The sequence below is a fragment of the Schistocerca piceifrons genome, chromosome X (assembly GCF_021461385.2).
Source record: "Schistocerca piceifrons isolate TAMUIC-IGC-003096 chromosome X, iqSchPice1.1, whole genome shotgun sequence".
In the NCBI taxonomy this organism is placed as follows: domain Eukaryota; kingdom Metazoa; phylum Arthropoda; class Insecta; order Orthoptera; family Acrididae; genus Schistocerca; species Schistocerca piceifrons.
The window spans coordinates 354,821,512-354,847,105 of record NC_060149.1 but is presented as its reverse complement, the minus strand read 5'-3'; the positions used below and the strand labels follow the sequence as shown (position 1 = coordinate 354,847,105).

At 42.1% G+C, this 25,594-nt stretch overlaps 1 protein-coding gene across 3 annotated transcripts in view; it reads left to right on the top strand.

Moving 5' to 3' along the window:
• LOC124721666 (segment polarity protein dishevelled homolog DVL-3) overlaps window positions 1-25,594 on the top strand; it is a 137,774-nt gene that overhangs the window by 11,861 nt on the left and 100,319 nt on the right. For 2 of the 3 annotated variants that reach the window (XM_047246739.1, XM_047246738.1), the window contains exons 4-5: window positions 3,550-3,635; window positions 23,761-23,829. In XM_047246739.1, the coding sequence (XP_047102695.1) occupies window positions 3,550-3,635; window positions 23,761-23,829 (155 nt within the window). The remainder of the gene's footprint in view (window positions 1-3,549; window positions 3,636-23,760; window positions 23,830-25,594) is intronic. The other variant, XM_047246740.1, reaches the window with a different exon arrangement.

Genomic DNA, 25,594 nt, shown 5'->3' with positions numbered 1-25,594 from the left:
TTCTTGCAACATAATGGCTGTTTATAATTAAACTGGCAGTATTTCAAGTGCTGCAGTGTGGGCTGTATACATTGCAGAAGCTAAAACATCGTAGAGAGGGTCATTAATCAGTGTGCTTGTGGAGTACGCTGAAAATAATAGTTCCACTTTTTGCCACCAGGTGAAGATAATGGCACTGTAGGCATTCAGAACATGAAATGTTCCCTGCTTTGACGTCAAAGTGTGCTGTTTGTCGTTCAGCAACATGTGTTGATTTCTTTAGTGAAATGACAGTTGTGTAAAAAGTTAAGAAGGTAGAAGTTTTCCAACAAAACACATTAGCTATTGAGAAGAAAGAACATGCTTTGGTGGTAAAGTTGTTTTGTCAGAACTGCAGCAATAGCAGTACCGCATTGCAGGAATATTGCTGACAGTAACAGCTGCAAAGAGGCCCCATGTCAATAAATGGGCTAAAGAATATCATCAGGAAGTCTGAAGAAACAAGTGAATTAGGTGGTGCAGTACGGAGAGAGAAGTGGCACATTCCCATGGCATTTGTTGATGAAGTTGATTTAGCTATAACCAGACGTGCAGCACATACCTCAAATTCTGCTGCCAGTGCTCGAGCTGCATCGCAAGAATTCTCTCCCCCGTGGTCAGTAGTTCCCAAGAGCTTTCAGCAAACTTTACACTGGTATCCCCACAAGATCAAAATGTGTACCAAATGAAACTGCAAGATAGGCTACAACACAGTGACTTTGCCCTATGTTTTTTGGCATGCATGGAAATGGATGACAGGTGGCTGGAGAATATTCTTTGCACAGGCGAGGCACATTTTACTCTGCACAGTGCCGTGGATTATACAGAACTTTCATGTGTGGGGTTCTACTCCACAATATGTGCAGGAACATCCACTGCACTCAGCTTATGCGACTGTGTGGTGTGGTTTCACAGGCTCCTTCGTTCTTGGTCCATTTTTCTAGAGGAGATGACAGCTTGTGGTCCTGTTAGGTGTACAGTGGCATCTGCACATTATTAAGGACCTCCTTGTGCAACATGTGAGTCCAGCTTTGCAAGAACACAACTGTGTCAACACTACTATTCTCATGCAAAATGGGGAAACACCGCATGTTGCTTGCCAGGTGAAAGATTTGCTTTAAGAAATCTTTGGTAATAACCACTTCATCTCTGGGCAATTTCAACATGCGTGTCTTTCCAAATCCCCCAACCCAAATCCATTTGACTTCTGATTGTGGGGATATCTGAAAGATCGTGTCCATCAGGGATGTATCTGGGCTCCTCCTGCTCGGAAGGATAGCTTATGACAACATATTGCCCTGATTACAGTGAATATGCTGTGAGCAACTGTCGACCATGCCATGTTAACGGATGCAGCAAATTGCTGAGTAAGGAGACCATTTTGAACTCGTGTTGTAACTTGTAACCACGTCTTAATACATGTGTCAGAACCACTGTTGCTATGTGTTTGATCGTTCCTCCCATTTTCCTGCATTCACATCGCGTTCCAACTGCTTACAGCACCATATTTTCACTCGGTAGCAGAAAGTGGAACTATTGCATTTTTCAGCATACTCCGCAGGGAAGGGTCGTACTTGGGAGTTTCAGCATCCTGTGATGTATGCAGCCCACACAGCCACACTTGGAACACCATCAGTATAATTATAACCATCCAGTATCTCACATAATAAACATGAGAGGAAAATTGGAGAAATTTGTGTGTGCAAAGAGGAATACTAACAATCTCACTTGCCTCAAACCATCAGTGAATAGAACAGAAAGGACAGAAATGATTCTGTTACACCATATATTCTCTGCCACAAGCTATAAGATGGCCTGTGAAATACAGATGTATATATAGCTCTTAAACTGGAGTAGGTAGGTTTATATATAATACTGGTACTACCTGTCCTCCACAATTCAATGTACTGGAATATGAAAGCAAATGTAGGTAATCCAGTAAGCATGTTTAAGCTCTTATGACCTATGAGTAGACATGCAATATTGCATATGATGATTGTTACTTGTTTCTTAATTTACTATGTATAATTGTCTGCCAGCCCCCCCCCCCCCCCCCTTTCCACTTAGTGGCGAATGCTTGAAAAAATGTATGCACTTGTGATTGTATATAGGATAGCAGTGGGAAGTATTGTGATAACTGACCACTTGGCATTCTTGGGTTAATGACTCACGTAAATGCAGGTTTTCTGGCAGATCCTTCAAGTAACTGAGGCCAATATTTCAGCAGTCCACCCAGTCATCATCATCTGTGGAATAGCAAGCAGCAACCAAATCATTCACACTGTCCAGTACAGATAAGTGGAACACATTAGTCATCCAAAATACCAGGCCACTTGGATTGTCGGGGACAGATATGTGGACCACCTTCATCATACAAGATTACAATAATCTGAGAAATCACTGGTGGTGAAGCACAGATTAACTGAGGGACATTACATGAAATATGATGAAACATGAACTGTTGCTGCATTTCTAATTATTAGGACCCGGTGCTTAAAGAGTTTATTGACAATAGTTTGGTTGAGAATTCTAATAATAGAAGCAGAGGTTCTCCATGGTGTTATGATATTGGGGAGCACTGCTAGCATGGAATTTGGTGTGTGTTCAGAATCCTTTGCTTGGTCTGAAGGTGGTGGCTGGCGTATGGCATTCCGTTGGTGAGCTACAGCACTGTTCAATCAGAGCATGGTGATGAGGTGGGCCACTAAAATATGTTTAGTTAAATACAGAAGAATAAAAATGTCATAACTAGTGGGATCCCTTCTTAGAAAACTGTTTGCTTGTAAAATTGAATAATGCATTAAAAGAAACAAGAAAAGTAATTTTTTAAAGAAATCTGGAAAGATAAACCATAAGAAGAAACTACAGGGTGTACATAAAGTCCAGTAACACTTTCAATTATTTATTGCACAAGAACTAAACATTGTACAGATGTCATGCATATTGCATTTTGAAGAGAAACTCTGAAAGTTTTTTGATATGCAAACCATGAGTGACCTGGTAGATGTCAATATGGTAATCGAATTCTTGCCATACCTGTCCCAGCATGGCATCATCGACTGTGGCAGTCGCTTTCCATATTCTCTCCTGGAGCTCTGCTACATCATGTGGTAGAGGCGGTACATACACCAGGTATTCAATGTGTCACCACAGGAAAAAGTCACAAGGAGTGAGATCTGGTGATCAGAGAGGCCATTTCGAACTCCAACACACAGAAACCTCTCTCCGCACCTGAACTCGCCCTGTTTGCGACTAGTGCTGACTATTGGCAAATTAAATTACGAAACTATGCTGTGGCAGTATACATGGGGGCGGGGGACTTTTCAGGTTCTCTCTTCAAAATGACATATGTATAATATCTGTACAATGTTTGCTTCTTTTGCAGTAAATAATTGAGTGTGTTCCTGGATCTTATGCACACCCTGTATTTGTACCTCTTTTCTTTCTTTCTCCACTGTGTAGGTAGCATTGTTCATTTGCAGTAGTATCATTAGCGAGAACAGTTGTTGATGATCGACACCTCATTTTCAGTATCATTAACCCAGTTCATGGTGGGAGAACCAACATAGAAGACACTACATGCACAGAAACAGAGTCCATCATTAGCTCCAGACAAGGTATGTACAACAACTTAAACCAACATAAGTTCTTTCAGTGTGGACCTCATAAGAAGTTCAATCAAGTTACAAATTTGAAAGTAGTTTATATACAAACATGAAACCATTTTACATTATGTAATTTGTTTCATGGTTTTCTGTGATACATATTTAAGAGCAAACATGATGTGTGTGCAAACAGCAGCATTGTGCTCTTAGGGAGAGAAGTTACAGAGGATGGGCCATGGTATGAGACACTTCTCCTACATTTTGATGAAACTGTGATGGCGATACCTGACACAGTTGTCACACTGTGTGCACAAAGAATACAGGCAAAGGCAGAAATTCTCAGTGCATTTTTGTGAAATGGAATTTGCGTAGTTTTGGAGTATGTGGTTTTCATTGGTGATAGTGTGAAAATTAAAAAGTGTGATTGTGTGTAATTTTTAGAAATGAATAGTTTATTAGAAAGGAAAAAAGTTAATGTTGCCTTACCTTGCTTATTTCACCACAGACTGCTGAAGGAAAACATTCAGGAAGGTCTAAATGTAATACTGTCATTAAATTACTGAAGAACTGATACAGAAATTTAAGTATTACTTTATAGAAGTTTGTTTTTCTTGTTGAAGTTTTCTTTTTATTTGTGAAGATTGGAATACCTATCATACAATGTTCCCACCTTTTCCTCTACAGTAAGATTTCGGCATATATCTTAAGTGTGTGGAACAATTAGTCATAGATGTAATAACCATTTCATTAGCAATAAAGCACAATGAAAATACTATGAAATTTGAATCTGGCACCATGGGCTATAAACTCTTTCAAAAAATACAACTACGTAGAAGAAATAGACGAAGCATTGAGTTGTTGAGACACAAATGAGAATGTTACTTTTTCTAAGCTTTAGTACGAATCCTCCTTCAGAGGTATCAGAAAAGAGAGATGCAGAATCATTTGTCTGCCAAAAGGACAATGCGTGAACCCTTAGATGATAACACTAGATGTGTCACAAAACTTAAAATAAATTCTACTTATATGTGAAGGCTGTCAGTGGGACCAAAGCTACGATCCAGACACTCTTGGGTGCCACAGGAAATGAAACCAAGGTTAGGAAAGCAAAATCTATAAATCTGGACTCAGTTTTGAGATGTTTCTTTACAAAGGAAACTCTGGGAGCAATGTCCCAGTTTAATTCTCATATCACTGGAAGCATGAACATTACAGATACTAAGGTCAGTGGCACAGAGAAATACCCGAAATCACTAAAATTGAACAAATGTCCAGGGCTACACACACACACACACACACACACACACACACACACACACACACACACACACACCACCCTCAAAGCAATGACTCAAGGCATCCAGATGGATACAGTATTTCTTGACTTCTGAAAAACATGCTTACTGTCAATTGTTTGATGGTATTATTCTCAAGTGAAATTTGTGATTGGATTAAGGAGTTCTTGATAGGGAGGATACAGCATGTTAGAGGGTCATTTGAAAAGTTCTCGGAATGGAATAGAAGAAACTTTTTTTTCCAATTTAGTTTCCTTGTAGATTAACGCAGTTGGTCCAATGACATCCCAGTGCCTTGATCCCATCTCAAAAATGAGTTTCATCCAGGCCTGCAAAATAGTTCTCAAATCCGGCTATCAGTTCTTCATTTGAAGTGAATCTTCGTCCACCAAGAAAAAGTTTCAGCTTTGGCAAGAGATGGAAGTCTGACAGAACCATATCGGGTGAATAAGGCAGGTGTGGCAACAATTCAACCATAGTTCATGTAATTTTGTCATGCCGACTGCACACGTGTGCAGGCACGTGTCAAGATTCGCAGCACCCGTCTTGTAGATAGTTTTTTCATTTCCAATTCTTCAGTTAAAATGTGATAAACCCTTTCATATGACATCTGACAAGTGTGAGCAATTTCACGCACTTTCAATCGCCAGTCCTCTGTGACCATTTTGTGCACTTTTGCAATGTTTTCTGGAGTAGTGACACATCTTGACACAACACTGTGCGGATCATCATCTAAGCTCTCATGACGAAATTTATATCCATTTGTCCACTTGGCAACAGTTGAATATGAAGGAGCAGAGTCTCTCAGTGTATTCTGGAAATAGACATGAATTTCCTTTGCTGTCATACCTTTCTTTATGAAGTGCTTAATCACTGCTCGAATCTCGATTGTTTTTCCATCTTTGCAAATCACTACACTGGAACAACAGTAGAGCCACGTCACTGCCACAGCTCTTCCAAGAGCACTGACGGGGCATGTTTTTACAGACAACAGTCCAATAAATATCACATAAACAACTCATTACGCTAGTGCTGACCTCTCATGGTGATTCAGAGAACTTTTCAAGCTACCCTCATATTTTGGATGAAGAGTCACAAATAGAGGTAGAATTGGCTACAGTAGTACCTCTATGAAGTGTACTGGGACCCTTGCTGTTCACGTTGTATATTAACATCTTACTAGACAATATTAATTGTAACCTTAGATTTTAGTAGATGAAACATTTGTCTATAATGAAGTGTTATCTGAGAAAAACTGTACAAATAGTCAGTCAGACTGTGATATGTTTCCAAGTGATGCAAAGATTGGCAATTTGCTTTAAATATTCAGAAACGAAAACTTTTGCGCATCAGGAAATGAAAGAACGTAATATTCTAGAACTACAGTTTTGATGATAATGTACGGAAAGTTCTAGGTGAGAATTACGAATTATTTAGGAATAAAGGAGACGACTCACAAAAAGGCAGAATCGCTGCGTCGTCAAGAGTTACACAAACAAAAGGTACAGGTCTCTGCTAGCTTTCGAAATGAAATTCCTTTTTCAAGCTTGCAGGAAGACCATGTGCACACGCATGTGCCCCCCCCCCCCCCCCCACACACACACACACACACACACACACACACCTCTACACCTACACCTGTCTTCCTACATTGTGCTTAGTCGACTGCCATCACTTTCCTGGGCCCTGATGACTGTACTGGGGGTGGGATGAGGGATGGCAAGGTGGGAGGCAGGGAGGGGGTTGGTGGGAAGTGTCTGCAGTGGGACTGGAGTTGGAGGTGCTGAATGGGTGGATTGGGCAGGTCTTTCACCTGGGTCTTCCATAAGGATATGATCCCTGTTGCAGGGAATTGGGGCTGGGAGTGGCATAGGGATGGACTAGGATGTTGTGAAGGTTGGGTTGGTGGCTGAACACTACTTTGAGAGGGAATGGAAGTATCTTGGGCAGGATGTCCCTCATTTCAGGGCATGATGATAGATAATCAAAGCCCTGACGGTTCAGCAGTTCCAGTCCCAGGTGGTATTGGGTGACAAGGTGTTCATTAGCTTTTTTATGGTTGGTTCTTGGGATGTATGGGAGGATCAGGTGTGTGGAGGGGGTTATGGCATGGGAGATCTGTTTGTGTATTAGGTCTGTAGGCTATTGCCGTCTGCGAAGGCCTTTGTGAGGCGTTCTGCATACTGGGCAAGGGAGTTCTCATCACTGCAGATGCGTCTGCCGTGGGTTGCCAGACTGTATGGGAGGGATTTTTGTGTGTGGAATGGGTGGCAGCTGTCAAATTGCAGGTACTGTTGGTGATTGATGGGTTTGCTGTGGACTGAGGTGTGGATGGAGCCATCTGAGAGGAGGAGATCGACATCTAGAAAGATGGCACAATGGGTGGAGGGTTTGAGGAGGATCAGGTGAAGTGGATGGGAGAGAAGGTGTTGAGATTTTGGAGGAATACAGATAGGGTAACAGCAATGAGGATAAGGTGTCCTGGCTTTGGGTCCAGATTATAAAGATGTCATCAACAAACCTGAATCAGACCAGGGTTTGGGATTTTGGGAAGAAATAGGTACAAAATTCCCTTGAACATAAACTGTTTTAGCCTCCACATCACAAAATTTTATAGCCGTGTTAAACATGTGTTCATTGTGTTTTATTTGTCATTCACCTGTGCTGGGTAAATTGCCATTTCCAAACATCCTCCTTATGACTAAAGGCATAGTGCCACATATTTCCATCCCATATTAAACTGAAATTTATGTAGCTTTAAACTTTGTGGCCATGGAGCCCCAATAAAAGATTATCATTCCTGTTCTGCATTCTACTTGATGTCATAAAAGTCAGAGAGAGGAGAAATGTCTTCAAAGAAGATATAGTGTGACAGTGCTATAGAGGAATAAATATCTTCATAGAATTGAACAGGAAAGTCATTCATTAATCATTAATGAGTAAATAGGTAAGTATGTAGGTATTCTTCTTCCAGAACATTGTATTTAATCAACACCAAATTCGAAGTAAATGGAATGGCAATGATACTGTTGGTCCCAAGTATACACCTTAATATGGGTAAAGTAATGGCACTGCAGTTATTTGCTTTTTAAATTCCCTCTTCAATGTAAAACTTATAGACCTACATGTAGACAAATGCAGACTTGATGTTGAGTTGTTGAACACCTGAAGTGCCAAAATTAATGATAGTAAAGGTGAACATTCCAGATATGGTTTGGTTAAATTCTTTCACCTAGTAGTAAGACAGTAATAAAGTTTGTTTCACTGCCACCTTCCAGTAAAAACTGGATGTTCACTTGTATGTTTAGAGGCATGCCACTCAGGATAGTCAACAGCTAAGGCAGCCCACACATTGATCCTTAACTATGGCAGATATCTAGCTTGGATGCTATATTTTTTTCCATATTAAGAGACTTGTTGCTTAGCATTTTAAAACAGGTCATATATTTCACAGTTTTTCATATAACATAATTTGTTCTATTATTCCAAGCAAACATTGTATTCAGCAATAAAAATCAAATTATTAATAATGAGTTACAAAAAATTAAATTAATGGAAACAGAGGGTATTAGAAAAGATGATTAACAAATTGATGAAATTGAAAGAAGTTTAAAGATAATAGGAAAGGTTAGAGAGGAGCTGTAGATTCCTGCTATCGAAGTCCAGCAGTGGGGAGTACCCTGGAAAGACATCTGCTGGTTCTTATTGTTACTAGGCTATGTGCCAATATCTGCTGTATAGGTTTTACATGACTGTAGGTACAATAACCTGTCACAACTTATATTCTAAGTGATTTGGCCAGTGAAGTTATCATAATTTGGTCCCCCCCCCCTGCCCCCCCAGAGCTAGTTTCGCCATCCTCCCTCGAAGTGTCTGTCCTGTTGATAGTTTTCTGTGTCCTGGGTATCATGTCAGGTCTTTTGTGTCATTTGCTTACATGTTGAAGGTGCAGGGCCTTTGAGATAGAGCTTGCTATGCTGTTGATGTATTTAGATGCTGTTTTGTCTCTAATTGCATTGTACAAGTCCTCTTGTGTGTGTCTTAGTCGTCTAGCCCATGTGAGGAATGTACAGTGTATTACAACATGCTCTGGGGAATCTCTCTACACAAGTACGTTCTTCCCTTTCACCGAGATGCATGTGGTGTAAATGCATTAGGGAAGGGCTATGTCCAATCAGGAAGTGGACCATCCCTCTGCGTTCCCTGATGTTGGAAAATAAGGCATAAACCCTCGAGCCCTTATCACTGCTATGCTATTCCTGTTGCTAGCCACCTCTTTAAGTGGTGTTTGTCTCTATTTCTTCCTCTGTTATGGTAATTATCTTGTCAAGTCTTCCAATCTTGAAACAGTATGCTGTGGCCCAATTTCCGAGGGCGTAGTCTATTGGGTAGATTCCCAATATCACACACGGAGCTTCAAGTGGTGTGGTCCAGTCCTGAATAGAATGAGCAGCACACTTCTTTGCGATTGACCAACAGCTGCTCTGTTAGTAACAAAATGCAGATTGTGTGCCCATACTGACTGCAAAGCAATGATTAACTCAGAGATCGTGCAGTGGTATGTACAAAGTGTGACCATTGGTAATCTTAAGTGTTAATTGTTTACTGGCTAGTTGGTGTAATAGTCACTCAGCCTTGTCAGAAACTTTTGTTTGTGGTTACGAAATTTTAGTCATTCATCAGTGTGTATGCGATGGTTGCTGTATTATCCGCTACGGAAGTGTTACATAGTTGGATCATGGGATTTTTTTGTAGTTTGCCTTTTAAGATTGTGTAGACTGTTTTGTTGGCTGCTATGTTTAGTTTATTGTTTTTACACCAGTTGTTTGTCTGTTTTAAAATGTTGTTTGATTTATGTACTAGATTTGCTCTCAAGTTGGCTGCTACTATCACCAGTAAATTTTCTGCGTATGCAGTGACCCCAGTGGTGTGTTCACTTTACTCTACCAGTTGTAGTAGTGATTCAGAGGCAATGTCCCACAAAATTGACCCATAGATAGTGCCCTGTGACTATCCATGTAGAAAATTTCTTCAAGACCGTGCGATCTCCAGCACGCCACTTTACTGTTCTGTCTTCACAGTAGTTAAGGAGACTTAATGTATAACATTGAAGGTACCTGAAAATCTCTAAGGCATGTAAACATTACAGGCCACCATTGATCATCAAATGCACCTGTGGTGTCTGTTAGGATTGCCATAATGTATTTATGTACTGAATCTCGAACTAAGTGAAGAGAACAGTTGATTGCATCATCTGTTGGTTTATTCTAAAGCCATATTGATGTTGACTTAGGCCCCTGAGTTGCCTGTGTGCCTATAGGTGATTGCACAGGAGCTGTTCTTGGACCTTAGCTAGTACATTTAGTAGACATATTGGTCTATATTGTCTGGCTACAGATTTTGGGTGAAATAGTATGTTCTACAATTCATTTTGAATGTTGCTTCATCTGCGAAGAAACCAAACACAGAAACAGAAGTATAATGGTGAAAACACCACTCAAAGTTTACAGATTTTGAGTAATTGTTTGTTCAAGAGCCTGTTTACACTGAAGGGAATAGGGGCACATAGACAGTCCATTAAGTCCCTACCACGTAGTACTATGGCTTGCTGTTAATTCGGCAGACAGTTTTCTTGTATTATTTCATGGATTATTGACAACAGGCTGTGTGATACCCTTCTCCAGTCAGGTATAAATGTAATAAGGCACATTTTCACAGGTTATAATGTTAGAGACCCTGCCTCTGCAAGGTGCCTGTAAACAATAGCAAATTGATGTGTCCAGTGGTCTGGTGCACATGGAGTAATCTGAGCTCCTAAGTAGACAAGGATACTCTTTATTGGGAATAACGTAACATTGGAAACGTAGAAACTTCAGCATGTAGCATAATTAGGCTACTGTGACACTACTGTCTGTCATCATTTAAGAGATGAGATAACACTTGGTAAGTAACTGCCCAGTTCTTTATTGAGTTACAAGAAGTGATAACACTTGCAAGTAACCACAGTTGTTTAGAGCATTACAAGAAGAAATAACACATGCCTAGTACCCACAGTTCTTTAGGGAGTTACAAGAAGAGAGAACACTTGGCAGATAACTCTGTTGAAATTCTGAAACCCTGGCTGGTGTCTGGATAGGTGTTGGAACTGCTACTGGGTGAGTGCTGCTGCAACCTGTGCTCATGCTCAGACAGGTGGGTTGCTGGGTGCAGCCATCACAAGGCCCAGAATGTGAGTGTAGTTCTGCTTCTGAGTGTGTGCTTTGACTGATGAGCTGCTTGGTGCGGCGGGCGTTAAGCCTGAAGTGTACACTGAACGATTGCTTGTGCTCTAATGGATGGAGCGTGGCAGCCTGCTGGTTACAGATGTACATCAGGTTGCCTAAGCGTTTGGCAAATGGCTGTACACACTGTGCCCCTTGGTCCTCACAGAAAGATGATGGATCCATCTTGATAATAGCTGAAGATCCTAGACAGATGTTCGATGATTCAGCTGATGTCAGTGTGGAATGGATCTTCAGTACTCTGCCGTGCATTTACGGCCATGTCTGTAAATCCCACCTGCCTGATAGTGAAACGTGGGTAACCAACTACTGTTGAATGTCCACATGCCACTGCACTACAGCACACTGCAGGTTGTAAGCACCCAAAACAACCAAAAATTGATTATTATTTAATGTAAGGGAGGTTGTTATAATATGTCTGAATGCTACTCAATTGCTTAAGCTTGGGGCATCATCATTTGACTGCAACTTCAACCAGATTCAGGGAGTTTCCATTCAGTATCGAATGAAGCTAATGTTTACAATGGGACCCAGAATCGTACATTCTTTTCTGTGTATGTAACTGGTAAAAGAAATATTTTTTCTATCTCTGTGTGTGTAACATTAATAAATCATACTGAGGTAAGCAACCTTTTCTCAGAATGTGTACAAGTATTTCTGACTCATCCTCTGCCCAATTTATTTGCTAACATTAATGTTGATGCTTTGGATGTGTTTTGTTGTTGAGTAACTTGAATAAAATATCTGTTTGGTATTGTAGTGGCAGCTACAGTAAATATTAATAATCACAAGATAAAGCATATGAGCAGGAGAAAATGTTGCCAGTTTAGTCTCATCAAATCTGCCTTATCCAGAGCAAATGAGAGAATTCAGTTTAATGGGACAAACTGGGAAAGTGTAATGCTTTTCAAAGTGAGATCACACAGATTGCTGAAAAACTTTTTCCATCGTCATGATTTGTGTAGTCCTTTTCATGTCGGAGATCAGTAGAAGAAATTTTATTTGCGCGGCTGCATGCCCGAAATTTAATGGATTATTCATTACGCCGCGAGAAGTTGAAAATGCACATCTCTTCCTCAGTTCTTTCTTTATGGCTAGAAAATGCTACAAACAGCCAGCTGTGTAATGGTGATAAAAGTAAACCTTCTCTCTCTCTCTCTCTCTCTCTCCCTCCCTCCCTCCCTCTCTCCCTCCCTCCCTCCCTCCCTCCCTCCAATTGTGAAAGGGACTTTGTGACTTGGGTACATTGTACACTCTGTCAGCATGCCTCAAAGGGTCATTTCAAGCTTAGACTAAGTGTCCATAGTCATTACGTAATGAGAAGGATTGTGAACAAGGGAATCAGTCCATCCATTAAATTGGCATACACCACAGCTACATCATTTGAGAACTGAATGTCTGTTGTGAGACACACAGCCTTTGAAGACCTGCCCAGAGTGGTTGCCAGTGATAAAACACAAGCTGCTGAATGCACAACCCACGAATTATATTCCATCCAGCATAGAATGCAACAGAACTGTACATTGTCTTTCTGGAGGCAGCTGGGAGGGTTGTGTTGGTGAGACAGTTCACAACCATCTCCGCATGATAAAGCTGGACTTTCTGTGGTGCATGAAGAATGTGGACAAGGGAGCACCTGGAGAAGAACGTGTATCAGTGGTGTTGCATTCTTTTCACCGACTAGTATAGGACTGCCTGACTCCTGGCGATTGTCATAGAAGGTACCAATTCATTTCTCAGTTGTGCAGTCCTATGAGAGCAGGTACCGGGATCAATCATGTTTTTGGCCTGTATCACGTACAGGAGTCAGACACCTCTCATCAGCATTGTCGCAGAAAAAGCTGAGTAGCACTGTGGTGTAGTGGTTATGGTATTGAACTGTTGCATGGAGGGTCGTGTTCAAAACTCACTTGGGCTGTACAATTTAAATTTCTATATTTGGTTTGAGTACATTCTAGAAGTATCCACAAATGTCAAGAACCATTCTACTGGAATGTTCTGTAGCTGTGTGTGTTCCGGCCGGAGGCAGTTCGCTCCACGCTCTTGTATGTGCAAGTGCTGAGTAAGCCTTCGTTAAGTGAAGTTAGTGTTCGTCATTCATCTAATTACACCTTCTTCTATGTGATAGTATTCTGGTGGAGACACCGGGTATTGGAACTTGTGATAACGCACATTATCGACGACACAGTGGCTCCCATCAAGCCACAACAAGAGCCACCGTTAAGGTGGCGAGAAACCAGAGTTCGAGCCATATTCAGCAGATCGCAATCTATCGGAGACAGAAGAAGAAAACATTACAATGACAGCAACTGTGTGTCACTACATGAGACATCCTTCCGGGTTCTCTGGTGATGATGGCAAAGATCCAAACAAGTGGCTGAAGGTAAATATAGCCAAATTTAACTAATGGGATGAAACCATGTGTTTGGCTAACGTATTTTTCTACTTGGAGGGCACTGCCAAGCAATGGTATGAGAACAACGAGGAGAAGTTCACAACCTGGGAAATATTCCAGGCGGAACTGCACAAGTATTTCGGTGACACACGACGACAGAAGTGCAAGGCTAAAGATAAATTAAAGTGCAGGGCACAGCGTACAGAAGAAACGACAGCATCCTACATTCAAGAGGTCTTGGGGCTGTGTAAAATAGTGGATCCTACAATGGGGGAGGAAGACTACATTGCACATCTCATGAAGGGTGTTGCTGAGGACATGTATCAAGCCCTACTCCTGAAGGAAGTTTCGACAGCAGACGACTTCATAAAATGGTGCCAGCATATCGAGACAGTGCATCAACAAAGAATTACACACAAGAAGTTTGAATGGCTTCCAAACGTTGTATCGATGTGTGTGATGGAGGAAGCAACTGATTTCACAAGTGTTCATCAGATAGTGAGAGAGGAAGTTCAGAAGGCACCTGGATTGCACGGCGAGCAAAAACCCAAGATGCTTCTAGAGGTCATAAGGGAGGAAGTGGAACAGACATTGAACCCAGTCTCTCATCTTTCATTTCCCTTTAAAACGGTGAAAAAGTCAAGACCCAGATGGGGTTACGTTCCTACAATGCTGCATGAGGAACCTGCTTGGCCACCAATGAAAACTGACATCTGGAGGACCCAGGATAACCAACCACTGTGTTTCCACTGCAACGACTGGGACATGTGGTGCTCTATTGTCGAGAAAGGCAGCGGATATTTGATGACGCCCGCACCAGAAGACAGCTAGCCGATCTTAGCTGACGCCAACTCCAGGGCGACGAAGAGGAACAAGATGATGTGGGTGGAGGACGACCTAGGTCACCATCACTGCAAGCTAGCCGCTGGAGAGGATGCTCCCCAACACTCCGATCAAGGTCTCCATTGACATTTAGAAGCTCCAGCTGATCACCTAGCCGCTGCAACCTGGAAAACTAAAGGGTACGACCTTCCTTGGAGGTGAGGCCGCCAAAGAGGAAAAATCCTCTGCCATTGATAGGAAACTACATCGATATCCTTATGGATGGCCGACCAGCCCAAGCTCTTGTGGACTCTGGAGTATCATATTCAGTCATTTCGGAGAAGTACTGTCGCCAGTTGCAGAAAACCGTATCCTTTGGCAACAAAATGTCTCTGCTGAAGGTGGCTAATGGGAAATATGTAAAACCTGCAGGAAGATCTGTCATTCGTGTGGGTATAAGTGGCCAGACACAGCCCTTAGAATTCGTCGTCTTACAAGAGAGTAGTCATGACGTCATTTTTGGATGGGACTCTTCGAAAGCTTCTCAGGCAATTATAGATTGTGGTCGCTCAAAGATCATGCTAGACGAGATGAGATACTGTGGACAGGAAGATGCGCATTCGAGTGTGTGGAGACTGTATGTGCTGGATGAAGTGATAATTCCAGCAGTCAGTGCTAGAAAGGTAACGGTCACGTGTCATGCCGTGCATCAACCCTTCGATCTCGTTGCGGAATGTAAAAGAAGCATACCACCGAAGAATAACTTGGTCATCCCAGCCTCTGTCGTCTCGTTTAAGAACGGATTCGGTGAATTGTGGATAGTTAACTGTTGCCAAGAACTGCAGATCCTTCCAAGACACATGTGCGTAGCAAACGCTAAACCATTAATTGAAGAATAGCTGAGCATCATAGAAACCCCTCATGACAAGTCTGTGGGCAAAATTAGCACTACCACTACGAGACAAGATCTTCTAGCTCATCCATCTCCAGATCTCACTAAGGAACAACAGAACAAGCTACTTGCCATTCTTCAAGAGTTCTCTGAATGTTTCAATCCACAGGTGAAGAGTAAATTAGGCAAATCGAGGGTGAAGCACCGGATTAGCAGTGGAGACCATCAGCCAATAAGCCAGAGAGCATACCGTATGTCAGCAATGGCATGTTGAATAATTCTCGACAAGGTAGAGAAAATGAAGAAGAATGACATCATTCAGCCTTCGCAGAGCCCATGGTCATCACCAGTGGTCCTCGTCAGGAAGAATGATGGCACCTGGCGCTTTTGTGTTGATTACAGGAAGCTTAATAAGATAACTAAAAAGGATGTTTACCCTCTTCCACGAATTGACAATACACTAGATTGTCTTGATAATACACTAGATTGTCTTGACAATACACTAGATTGTCTGAAGGGGGCTAAGTGTTTCTCAACCATGGACATGTACTCAGGATACTGGCAAATTGAAGTAGATGATGCTGATCGTGAGAAAACTGCATTTCATCACCCCTGAGGGCCTGTATGAGTTTAAGGTAATGCCGTTTGGTTTGTGTAATGCACCAGCAACTTTTGACTGGATGATGGAATGGAATTGATTGAATGGATGACATTATAGTGTTCTCAGACACATTTGATGAACGTATAAAAAGACTGAGGGCTGTTCTTAAGTGTCTCCAACAAGGCGGACTGAAACTTAATCCACGAAAGTGTCTCTTTGGAGCAAAAGAAATGAAAATTCTTGGGCACCTTGTGTCAAACGAAGGTGTGCAGCCAGACCTAGAAAAGGTGAGAGCTATAATGGAATTTCCTATTCCTAAAAGTATTAGATATATGAGAATCTTCGTTGGATTGTGTTCTTATCACCTTCGTTTTATCAGACTTTTGTATTGAAGCCAGGCCACTCCAAGAGTTGTTAAAAGCTGATGCTAAATTTATCTGGGGTGGTGCTCAACAAGAATCTTTCGATGTGCTGTGAAAAGCTGTAATGACTGACCCTTTACTTGTTCAGTTTGATGAGAGAGCACCTACAGAACTACACACACATGCCAGTGGGTATGGGATCGGTGCTGTTCTGGTGCAAATTTCAGATGGAAAAGAGAAGGTTATAGCCTATGCTTCTAGGACACTTACAAAAGCCAAGAGAAACTACTCAACTAAAGAAAGGGAATGTCTTGCTGTGCTCTGGGCCATGTGGAGATTTCGACAGTATCTCTCTGGAAGGCCATTCACAGTTTTTACAGACCATCATCCACTTTGTTGGCTGACAGGTCTCAAGGATCCAACAGGACGACTCACCAGGTGGGCACTACATCTTCAAGAGTATAACATTACCATAGTGTACAGAAGTGGAAGAAAACACCAAGATGCCGACTGTCTCTCAAGAAACCCTTTGCAAGACCATCAAGACTTTGACAAAGATAGTGACTGTCTCGCTGCACTCCAGGATGTCTGTGCCGAGCAGGAGGACGCCAAGATATCTCAAATTACACTTGCATTAAATTGGTCAGAGGATGTGAAAGGACAATTTAAGGTAGTTAATGGATTACTTTGCAAGAAAAACTGTGATCTGTTTGGAAAGAGGTGGCTACCAGTGATTCCTAAACACATGCGCTTAGATGTTCTACAGAAATTCCGTGACACACTTGAGGCCGGACATTTAGGATGTATTAAGACGTACGATAGAATCTGCAAGAGATTTTTCTGGCCAGGTTTATATAGGAGTGTCAGTAACTATGTGTCGCACTGTAGAGTGTGCCAAAGGAGAAAAGCAGTTCCTCAGAAACAACCTTGCCGACTCATACCAATTCCACCAGCCGAAATGCCTTTCCAGCGTGTTGGGATTGACCACCTTGGATGATTTCCAACATCTGCTAGTGGCAATAGATGGATTATTGCTAGTACTGATTATCTGACACACTATGCCGTTACGAAAGCCGTGAAACCAGCTGAAGCATCCAAGGTAGCCAAATGCATCGTGGAAGACATTGTATTAAAACACAGTGCCCCAAGGTCGTTAATTACGGATCGAGGGAAAGTTTTTCGATCAAATCCTGTGACAGAGATAAACCTTCGGTGCAACATTACCCATTACATGACGACTGCCTACCATCCGCAAACTAACGGGCTTACTGAACGCCTTGATAAGACGTTGGCCGACATGCTATCAATGTTCGTCATTGTTGAGCAGAGCAACTAGGATGAGGTGCTACCTTTCGTGACGTTTGCCTACAACACCACCAAACAAGACACCACAGGATTTACGCCATTTTTCCTGGTGCATGGGCACGAGGCGATGACGACGATGGACACTGGGTTTCTGTTACATCCTGATGACGTGGACGATGACTACATCAGCCAGGTGTTAACCAGAGCTGAGGACCCTCGGCAGTTAGCTTGACTCCGCACGCTGCAGGCTCAAGAAAATGATTGACGAAGGTATGACGCGAGCCACCACCCTTTTGTCTACCAGCCTGGTGTCCTCGTCTGGATTTTCACTCGTGTTCGGAAGGTTGGTATCTCTGAGAAGCTTGTCAGGCACTACTTTGGACCTTATAAGATTGTAAGACAATTGTCTGGTGTTACTTATGAAGTTGAAGATTTAGACCCCGACGCAAGACGATGAAAGATCAGAGATATAGTTCACATCCTTCGAATGAAGCCATACAAGGATCCTGCCACCCAGGGTATATTCGAAGCTCTGGCGACAGGCAACAAGCAGAAAGGTGACGAAGAGTGTAGTGTTAAAAGAAGTTCGAAGATCACCACCAGGGCGAGCATCATTCATCAGGAGTCGGAGTATGCTGGACTGGTGGCTCGTTCCCGGACTAGGAGAACGTAACACTGAGATGCTGTTCTCTTAAGGAGGGAGCAGTGTGACAGAAGAAGCTGAGTGGCACTGTTGTGTAGTGGTTATGATGATGGACTGTTGCATGAAGGGTCGTGAGTTCAAAACTCACCTGGACTGTACAATTTTAATTTCTATATTCGGTTCGAGTACATTCTAGAAGTAGCCATAAATGTCAAGAATCGTTGTACTGGAATGTTCTGTAGCTGTATATATACTGTAGGTGTTCTGGCCAGAAGCAGTTCGCTCTGAGCTCTTGTATGTGCAAGTGCTGAATAAACCTTTGTTAAGTGAGGTTAGTGTTCATCATTCATCTAATTACACCTTCGTCTACGTGACAATATCCAGAGCAATTTGAGAGTTCCTCATTATTGTGATAGGATCCCCCGGCCTATTGTTTAGCCCTACAAGACAATATTTCATTCGTGGGTGTGGTTTTTTTCCATATAATTTATGCGCATATGGTTTTCAGCAGATAAACATCTTCTTTCAAGTGACAAGAATCAACTAAATGCAATGGTCGGCTAAAAATGCTGATATGAAACTGATTGAGCATAGTTGGGATCAGTTGAGTCTTTACTACAGCATTACCTGAGTCATCCTTACATACTGTATAACATCAGGAGGGCCACTATCAAAGAATGGAATTGGCTTAAGCAACAATATGTTGACCACCTTGTGGACAACAAGCCAAGGGGATTCCAAGTATGTTACAGTGCACAGTTTCGAGCAACACGACATTGAGTGTTATTTTGATTACACAAATGAGCACTTTCAAACATACTTTGTTTACCTTTATTTTGGTTATTGTTTTATTTTTAATTTATGATAAAGTTATTTTTTGTTTTGTTTTCATTCCCTGCTACCCTTGAATCTAATCCCCCACACATTTACAGACATGTAGATGGCACAAAACATTTTTTTATGCTTGTGTAACTTACCAACATGTACAGCTTTGCTTCTTGTGATGTGAGAATCAGATGGGAGAGTGTAGAGTTAAGACATATGGCACCTATTAATGCAACAGATAGCAGGTAGGAGATATCGTTATCACGATTCTTCCAATATATGCTGATCAGAGATTGTCTCTCATATGCTGAAGGAGGTAACATAATACTATACAATACTCCATATTCTCAACGTCTAAGACCTGAAGAAAGTGCTTTCCACACTTGGTATCTTATTACACAGCTGGCTGTTACTGTCAAAGTTTCCTGTTCCTGTAACTGAAGGTGGCTGGGTTCTGCTGCTGCTCTAATGTGGGTAAATATTGACCTGTGCATCACGATGAGCATTGCTATTCAAATTTACTATTGTCTGCTGCAGTCTATAAGGGCATTGATAATACAACCACACCCACCAGATTATTTGCTAGATTACTTCCATATCAATTCTTGGCTTGTGTTTGTGAACTTGGTACTAAATCACCACCTGCTGAACAAAGGCACATCCACTAGGGCAGAAGATGTGGACAGGTTATGACCGTTGGTTGTACAGGCAGTGCACATCATGTCCTTTGGACTTAAATCAGCTGAACCTCAATGTGTCAGAAGTACTAGGAGATGACACACTTTGGTACTTGTCCACATTTTTCTTTGCTAGTTATTCCAACTGCACTCTTATCCTCACTGCTGTATGCTGCCCACTGGTAAATAGTGATTGAGTTATATTATAGATGCTTTTTCCCAATATACACTTCTGTTTGTGAAAACGTAAAACATTAAGAAACAGTGGTCAGCAACATGCCACAATAGGAGGACATGTAGAACAGCGAAATCATAATAAGTGATTTAAATGGCAGAGAGGTGCTGTACACGCAGTCTGAACAGTGCCTTTTTTTTGTGATAGGACAGGTCAGTGGCAGGCAACATTCAGTCAGTGCAGACCTATCATACAAAGTGGAAACATGTAACCAAGTGCCACAGTGCCTTCACCAACATCGTAGGGTGGAATATCGGCATGTGAGTGTGCTTGAATGGGGCAGATGATTTGTCTCTGGGAAGAGGGGCTGTCATTCTGTGACAGTGCGGCTCATAACAGGGCATGCTGCTTTTACAGTGTGGTGTATGTGGAGCCAGTGGAGAGAAGAGGGTCATACACAGTGCCAACAGGGTACCCAATGACACCATGTGACCACAGCAAGAGATGACTGCCATCTTGTCCGCTACACCGTAACAGACAGAATAGCATCGTCCACAGTGTTGGAGCGATGTTAGAGCACTGCAACAGGTGCCAACAAGTCAGTGGCTCAACACCATCTTCTGTGAGCTGAACTGGTGGCACACATGCCATTGTGTCTGCTTTCATGGATCAGGAACACAATTGGGCAGCATAGCAGACAAATGTCAAGTGTGATGATTTGGGCTAACATTGTGATCTCACCTACCATGTCTTGAGGGCAATCTGAAGAGTTACCACCGCATTAGGGAGGTTTTACGGCCCTAGACACTACCCCTCCTGCAGGTTGTTCCACTTGCCATATTTCAGCAGGACAACACCCAGAAACATGTAGCAAGGAATGTGCAAGCATTCTTCAAAGAATGACAGGTACCACTGCTTCCCTGACCAGCCCATTCCCCTGACATGTCACCCATCGAACATGGCTGGGATATGCTCAGTCACCAGTTTGTTCATTCAGGTCCTCCTGCAGCCATAGTTGATGCTTTGTGAACACGCCTACAAACCGCGTGGTAGAGTATTTCCCGGCAGCATATTCAGGCACACTTTGATTCCACGCCACAGTCTCTGGCAGCTCCGATTGCAGCATGTCGTGGTGCTACCCCATACTGAATGTCCGTAGTCGCAGTGCATGTACATGTCGGTAATGCAAATCATTTGTGTCGTGTCATGTCCATAATCAGTGGAGTTGCGTCAGTGATCACATCTCTCAGGCTTAGTGTTTAACTTTTTTCCAAACAGTAGTGTGGCTATTATGTTGTCTTTTGGTCCACCATGTGTAAATGCAGTAGGAAACACCTAATATGCTGAAAAATTATGCCAGCAATAAATTGCACACAAAAATTCAAAGAGATTCTGGTCATAAGTCTGTAGAAGATCAGAATCAATTACAAAATAATTTAGACAAAATATCTGTATGGTGCTATAAGCAGCACTTGACTGTAAGGATGGAAAGTGTGTGCACCCTCCACGACAGCATTCTGTGTTGTTCAACTTCAGTAACCCCACACAGCTTATCTGCATGCATCTCGATGTCCACTGGTGGGGATACTATAGCAGCCTTGCATAATGATTACTAGATCTTCACTTTTTTTTTTTTGGTGTTAGTGAAGCCACACTTGTGCATCACTTGGCTACGATGATTAGGCAACTAAGTCAGTCACCTGCATTGGCCCGACACAGCTGCAACATTTCTTGTGGTACTTTGTCGTGGTGGTTATTTTAAGTTGTGAATACTCGGAGAACCCAGTGGGTGGTGACCTTTGTCATGTGCAAAATTTTATGCAAGATACTGAAAACTGATCCATGACTTTTGTTCACTTCTTCCACTGTTGATTCAGTAGTAACATTATTGAGCACCAGGGCCTCCACTTACTTGTGATTACCAGTTCTTCCTGTAGAGATGGTCTGCCACTTGTTAGACCACATCGAAAGTGTCTGTGCCACCTAGTCAGTCATATGATGCTGCAGTGTTGCCGTCCAATTATCTCACTGTATTCCACTTCACCAATGAGCAGCACCTTTTTTTCTGGTATAGAGGCACACTGTGGTACAGTGGCAGAGGATTTCAATCTTTACTAGGACTGCAGATAATTACCTGCAAAGAGACTAAAAATTAATTACGTAACTTCATTGTTTTGAGGTTATCATGCAAACTGTAACTGCGCCTCATTCAAAGCACGTGCACATGATCTATAAATAGCATTATTACTAAATCTGCTGCATTATCACTACCTTGAGCACAATAGTATGTTTTTGATTTGACCCCGAAATATTTGAGGAAGTATCATATGTTAGTGCATCTTTGTTCTTTTGTTTGGCCGTCCATCAGTTTTGTAGTTTTCACTGTCAGTATTCATTTTTGATTGTGTTTGTCTTGTTACTGCCTGCAATGGTTCTATTGTGGTGACAATTTCACTGTCTACAAAAGCAGCATATGTAGTATACTGGATGCACAGTATCTGCATTGGAACAGGAAAGCCCTTTCCAACTTTGCACATATGCTCCCCGTAGAGCTCTCCACCTAGTACTGGATTAGCAGCATGCAGAGGGAAAACTGGTGACATTGCAAAGTATTTTCCCTCTAACTCTGGTTGTTGCAGCGATCCCCAAATCGAGATATTAAACACTCTTTATAAAATGGCATGTGGAAAGCCCTGTGCTTGTAAATGCTGTGGCCAGTACTTTGAATACAGACACCGAGAATCCACTCATGGCAATGATAGGATCCACTGCAGTCATTTCCAATTCAATTGTTCAAGAGTGTACTTACATCTACATCTACATTTATACTCCGCAATCCACCCAACGGTGTGTGGCGGAGGGCACTTCACGTGCCAATGTCATTACCTCCCTTTTCTGTTCCACTCGCGTATGGTTCGCGGGAAGAACGACTGCTGGAAAGCCTCCGTGCGCGCTCAAATCTCTCTAATTTTACATTCGTGATCTCCTCTGGAGGTATAAGTAGGGGAAACATCCAGAAACGCACCCTCTCGAAACCTGGACAGCAAGCTACATCGCGATGCAGAGCGCCTCTCTTGAAGAGTCTGCCACTTGAGTTTGCTAAACATCTCTGTAATGCTATCACGCTTACCAAATAACCTTGTGACGAAACGCGCCGCTCTTCTTTGGATCTTCTCTATCTCCTCTGTCAATCCGACTCGGTACGGATCCCACACTGATGAACAATACTCAAGTATAGGCCGAATGAGTGTTTTGTAAGCCACCTCCTTTGTTGATGGACTACATTTTCTAAGGACTCTCCCAGTGAATCTCAACCTGGCACCCGTCTTACCAACAATTAATTTTATATGATCGTTCCACTTCAAATCGTTCCGTACGCATACTCCCAGATATTTTACAGAAGTAACTGCTACCAGTGTTTGTTCTGCTATCATATAATCATACAATAAAGGATCCTTCTTTCTAAGTATTCGCAATACATTACATTTGTCTATGTTAAGGGTCAATAAATTAACTTAAGGGTCAATAAATTAACTGCAGCCACAGATTCAGTTGTGCTTTGGTAAGTTGTTATCCTAAACTTCTCTTTGTGTTGTTTTGATCCTTGGTTCATTTATTTGCTTGATTTAATAACTTCTGCTATTCATTATACTTGTATTGTAAAAAGACAAATAATTTCAGTGCACATACTGAAAATTTGTTCTTTACACATTTTTTAGAGAATTTATTTGCATATTTATTCTTTTGAATGTTTATTTTTATGACTTACTTTAGACATGCTTCATATATTTTGATTGCATTATTTTTATTGTTCAATATTTCTGATTACTGCTGTTATTTATTTTTTATTTTTTACTATTATAGGCCATCATAACATTCATAAAGGCTCTAGACATCATGGCGATAAATATGAAAAATACAATAAATACAATGGTAAGTGCATGGAACATGGAACACATTTTTTTAGGCTTTACTTAGGCTGTTTGTGTGTATAAAATGTCTTTGCCTTTCTATTACAACACTGCTTTTGTCCCTGTCCACCCTCCCACACCTTTCTCTCACCCCTACCCTTCCCTCTCACACTTCAAGGGGCTCACAACTGTTTTGTGAGTATATGTGTGGTGAGCATGGGACCGCAAGCAATTGCAGTACTACTTCCTTTTCTGTTTTGCAATTTTATTCTACCGAGCGAAGTGGTACAGTGGTTAGCACACTGGACTCTCATTTGGGAGGATGATGGTTCAAACCTGAGTCCGGTCATCCTGATTTATGTTTTCCATGATTTCCCTAAATTGCTTCAGGCACATGCCGTGATGGTCCCTTTGAAAGGGCATGGCTGACTCCCATCCCAATCCTTCCCTAATCCGATGGGACCTATGACCTTGCTCTTTGGTCCCCTCCCCCCAAATCAACCAACCAATTCTATTCTCTGGCTTATTCTCAAGGACAGACTTCCTGCTGACAACCTAGATCGATCGTAGGATTTCATTTGTGGCTTCTCCTACATTATTTGCACCAAATATTTTGGTTAACTTTATTTTGGCCCCACGTCTGGATTTGATCTCCACCTTCACAAATACTTAACAGATTGTTCGAGCTGTGCGAGGAATGTGACCCAATACCAAGTATGGTAACCAGTCCACCATATTTGCTCCCAGAAAAGGTTAAAATCGTGTGTTACCGCAGTGATGTGAAGCTGTATTTCCCTACCGTCAATGCCTTGTTTTAAATGCCGGCATTTAGTGTATATATCTCTCCAGTGTACATTTGACTCAATTTGTGGAGAGTGTGGTTGGTCACTTCATCAAAACTCACCATGTGTGCTACCACTTGTCTGTGTCAGTTGCGTGAACAACCACCATACCCAATCGTCAGAGTGTGCTAACCTACTCAAGGAATGTAAAATCCAGCAACTGAAGGTCACAGATTGTCTCTCATATTTTGAAGCCAGAAAAAAAATGATTGTTTGTATCCAGTGTCAATGATATTGACATTTGCAAGTGCTGTGGCCTGGTAGTTGGCAGTACATGGTGTATTTACTGTTTTAATGTGGACACCTGGTAGTTTTACCAATAAATTTGACTATGGGGTTCTTTCTTGGGAACCCTCTCCCTGGAAATCCGTAAATCAGAGGCCCAACCAGTGGCTGAAGGAGCCAGGAACTGTGGTCTCATGGCTACCCACTCCTCTTCTTTTCCTACACCCACTGTGGGTAAGCCCTCACAAGAATTTCAGCTATGGCCCTGGAGGTGCCAGATCCCCCCATACCGTTGGGAATTGGAACCGATGTTTGATGATGATCCACCCCCACTAGTGACAGGCAGTGATCTTGGGATACGACCTGTCCTGACCGCTTGAAGCCTAACCAGGACACCCTCAACAGTGTGATCCAATGGATCTGCAGTGACTATTACTGTCAGCTGCCAGAACTACAGCGTCACCTGCCGGAACTACAGGAACCAATTTCCTTTTGTTCTGTGATGTGTGTTGCTTTCCGAGAAACACACTTCACTTGTGACTACTCCTCAACTCTTCATTGTTACCATGAAATCTGTCAGAACCATAGTGGGTCCAAAAGAGTGTCTGGTGGGGTATGTACATTGGTTCGCACAGATGTCGTCAGTGAGTGGGATCCCCTCCATACCGTATTGGAAGTAGTAGCAGTACAGTTGTAAATGACCCTCGCGATCAGCATTTG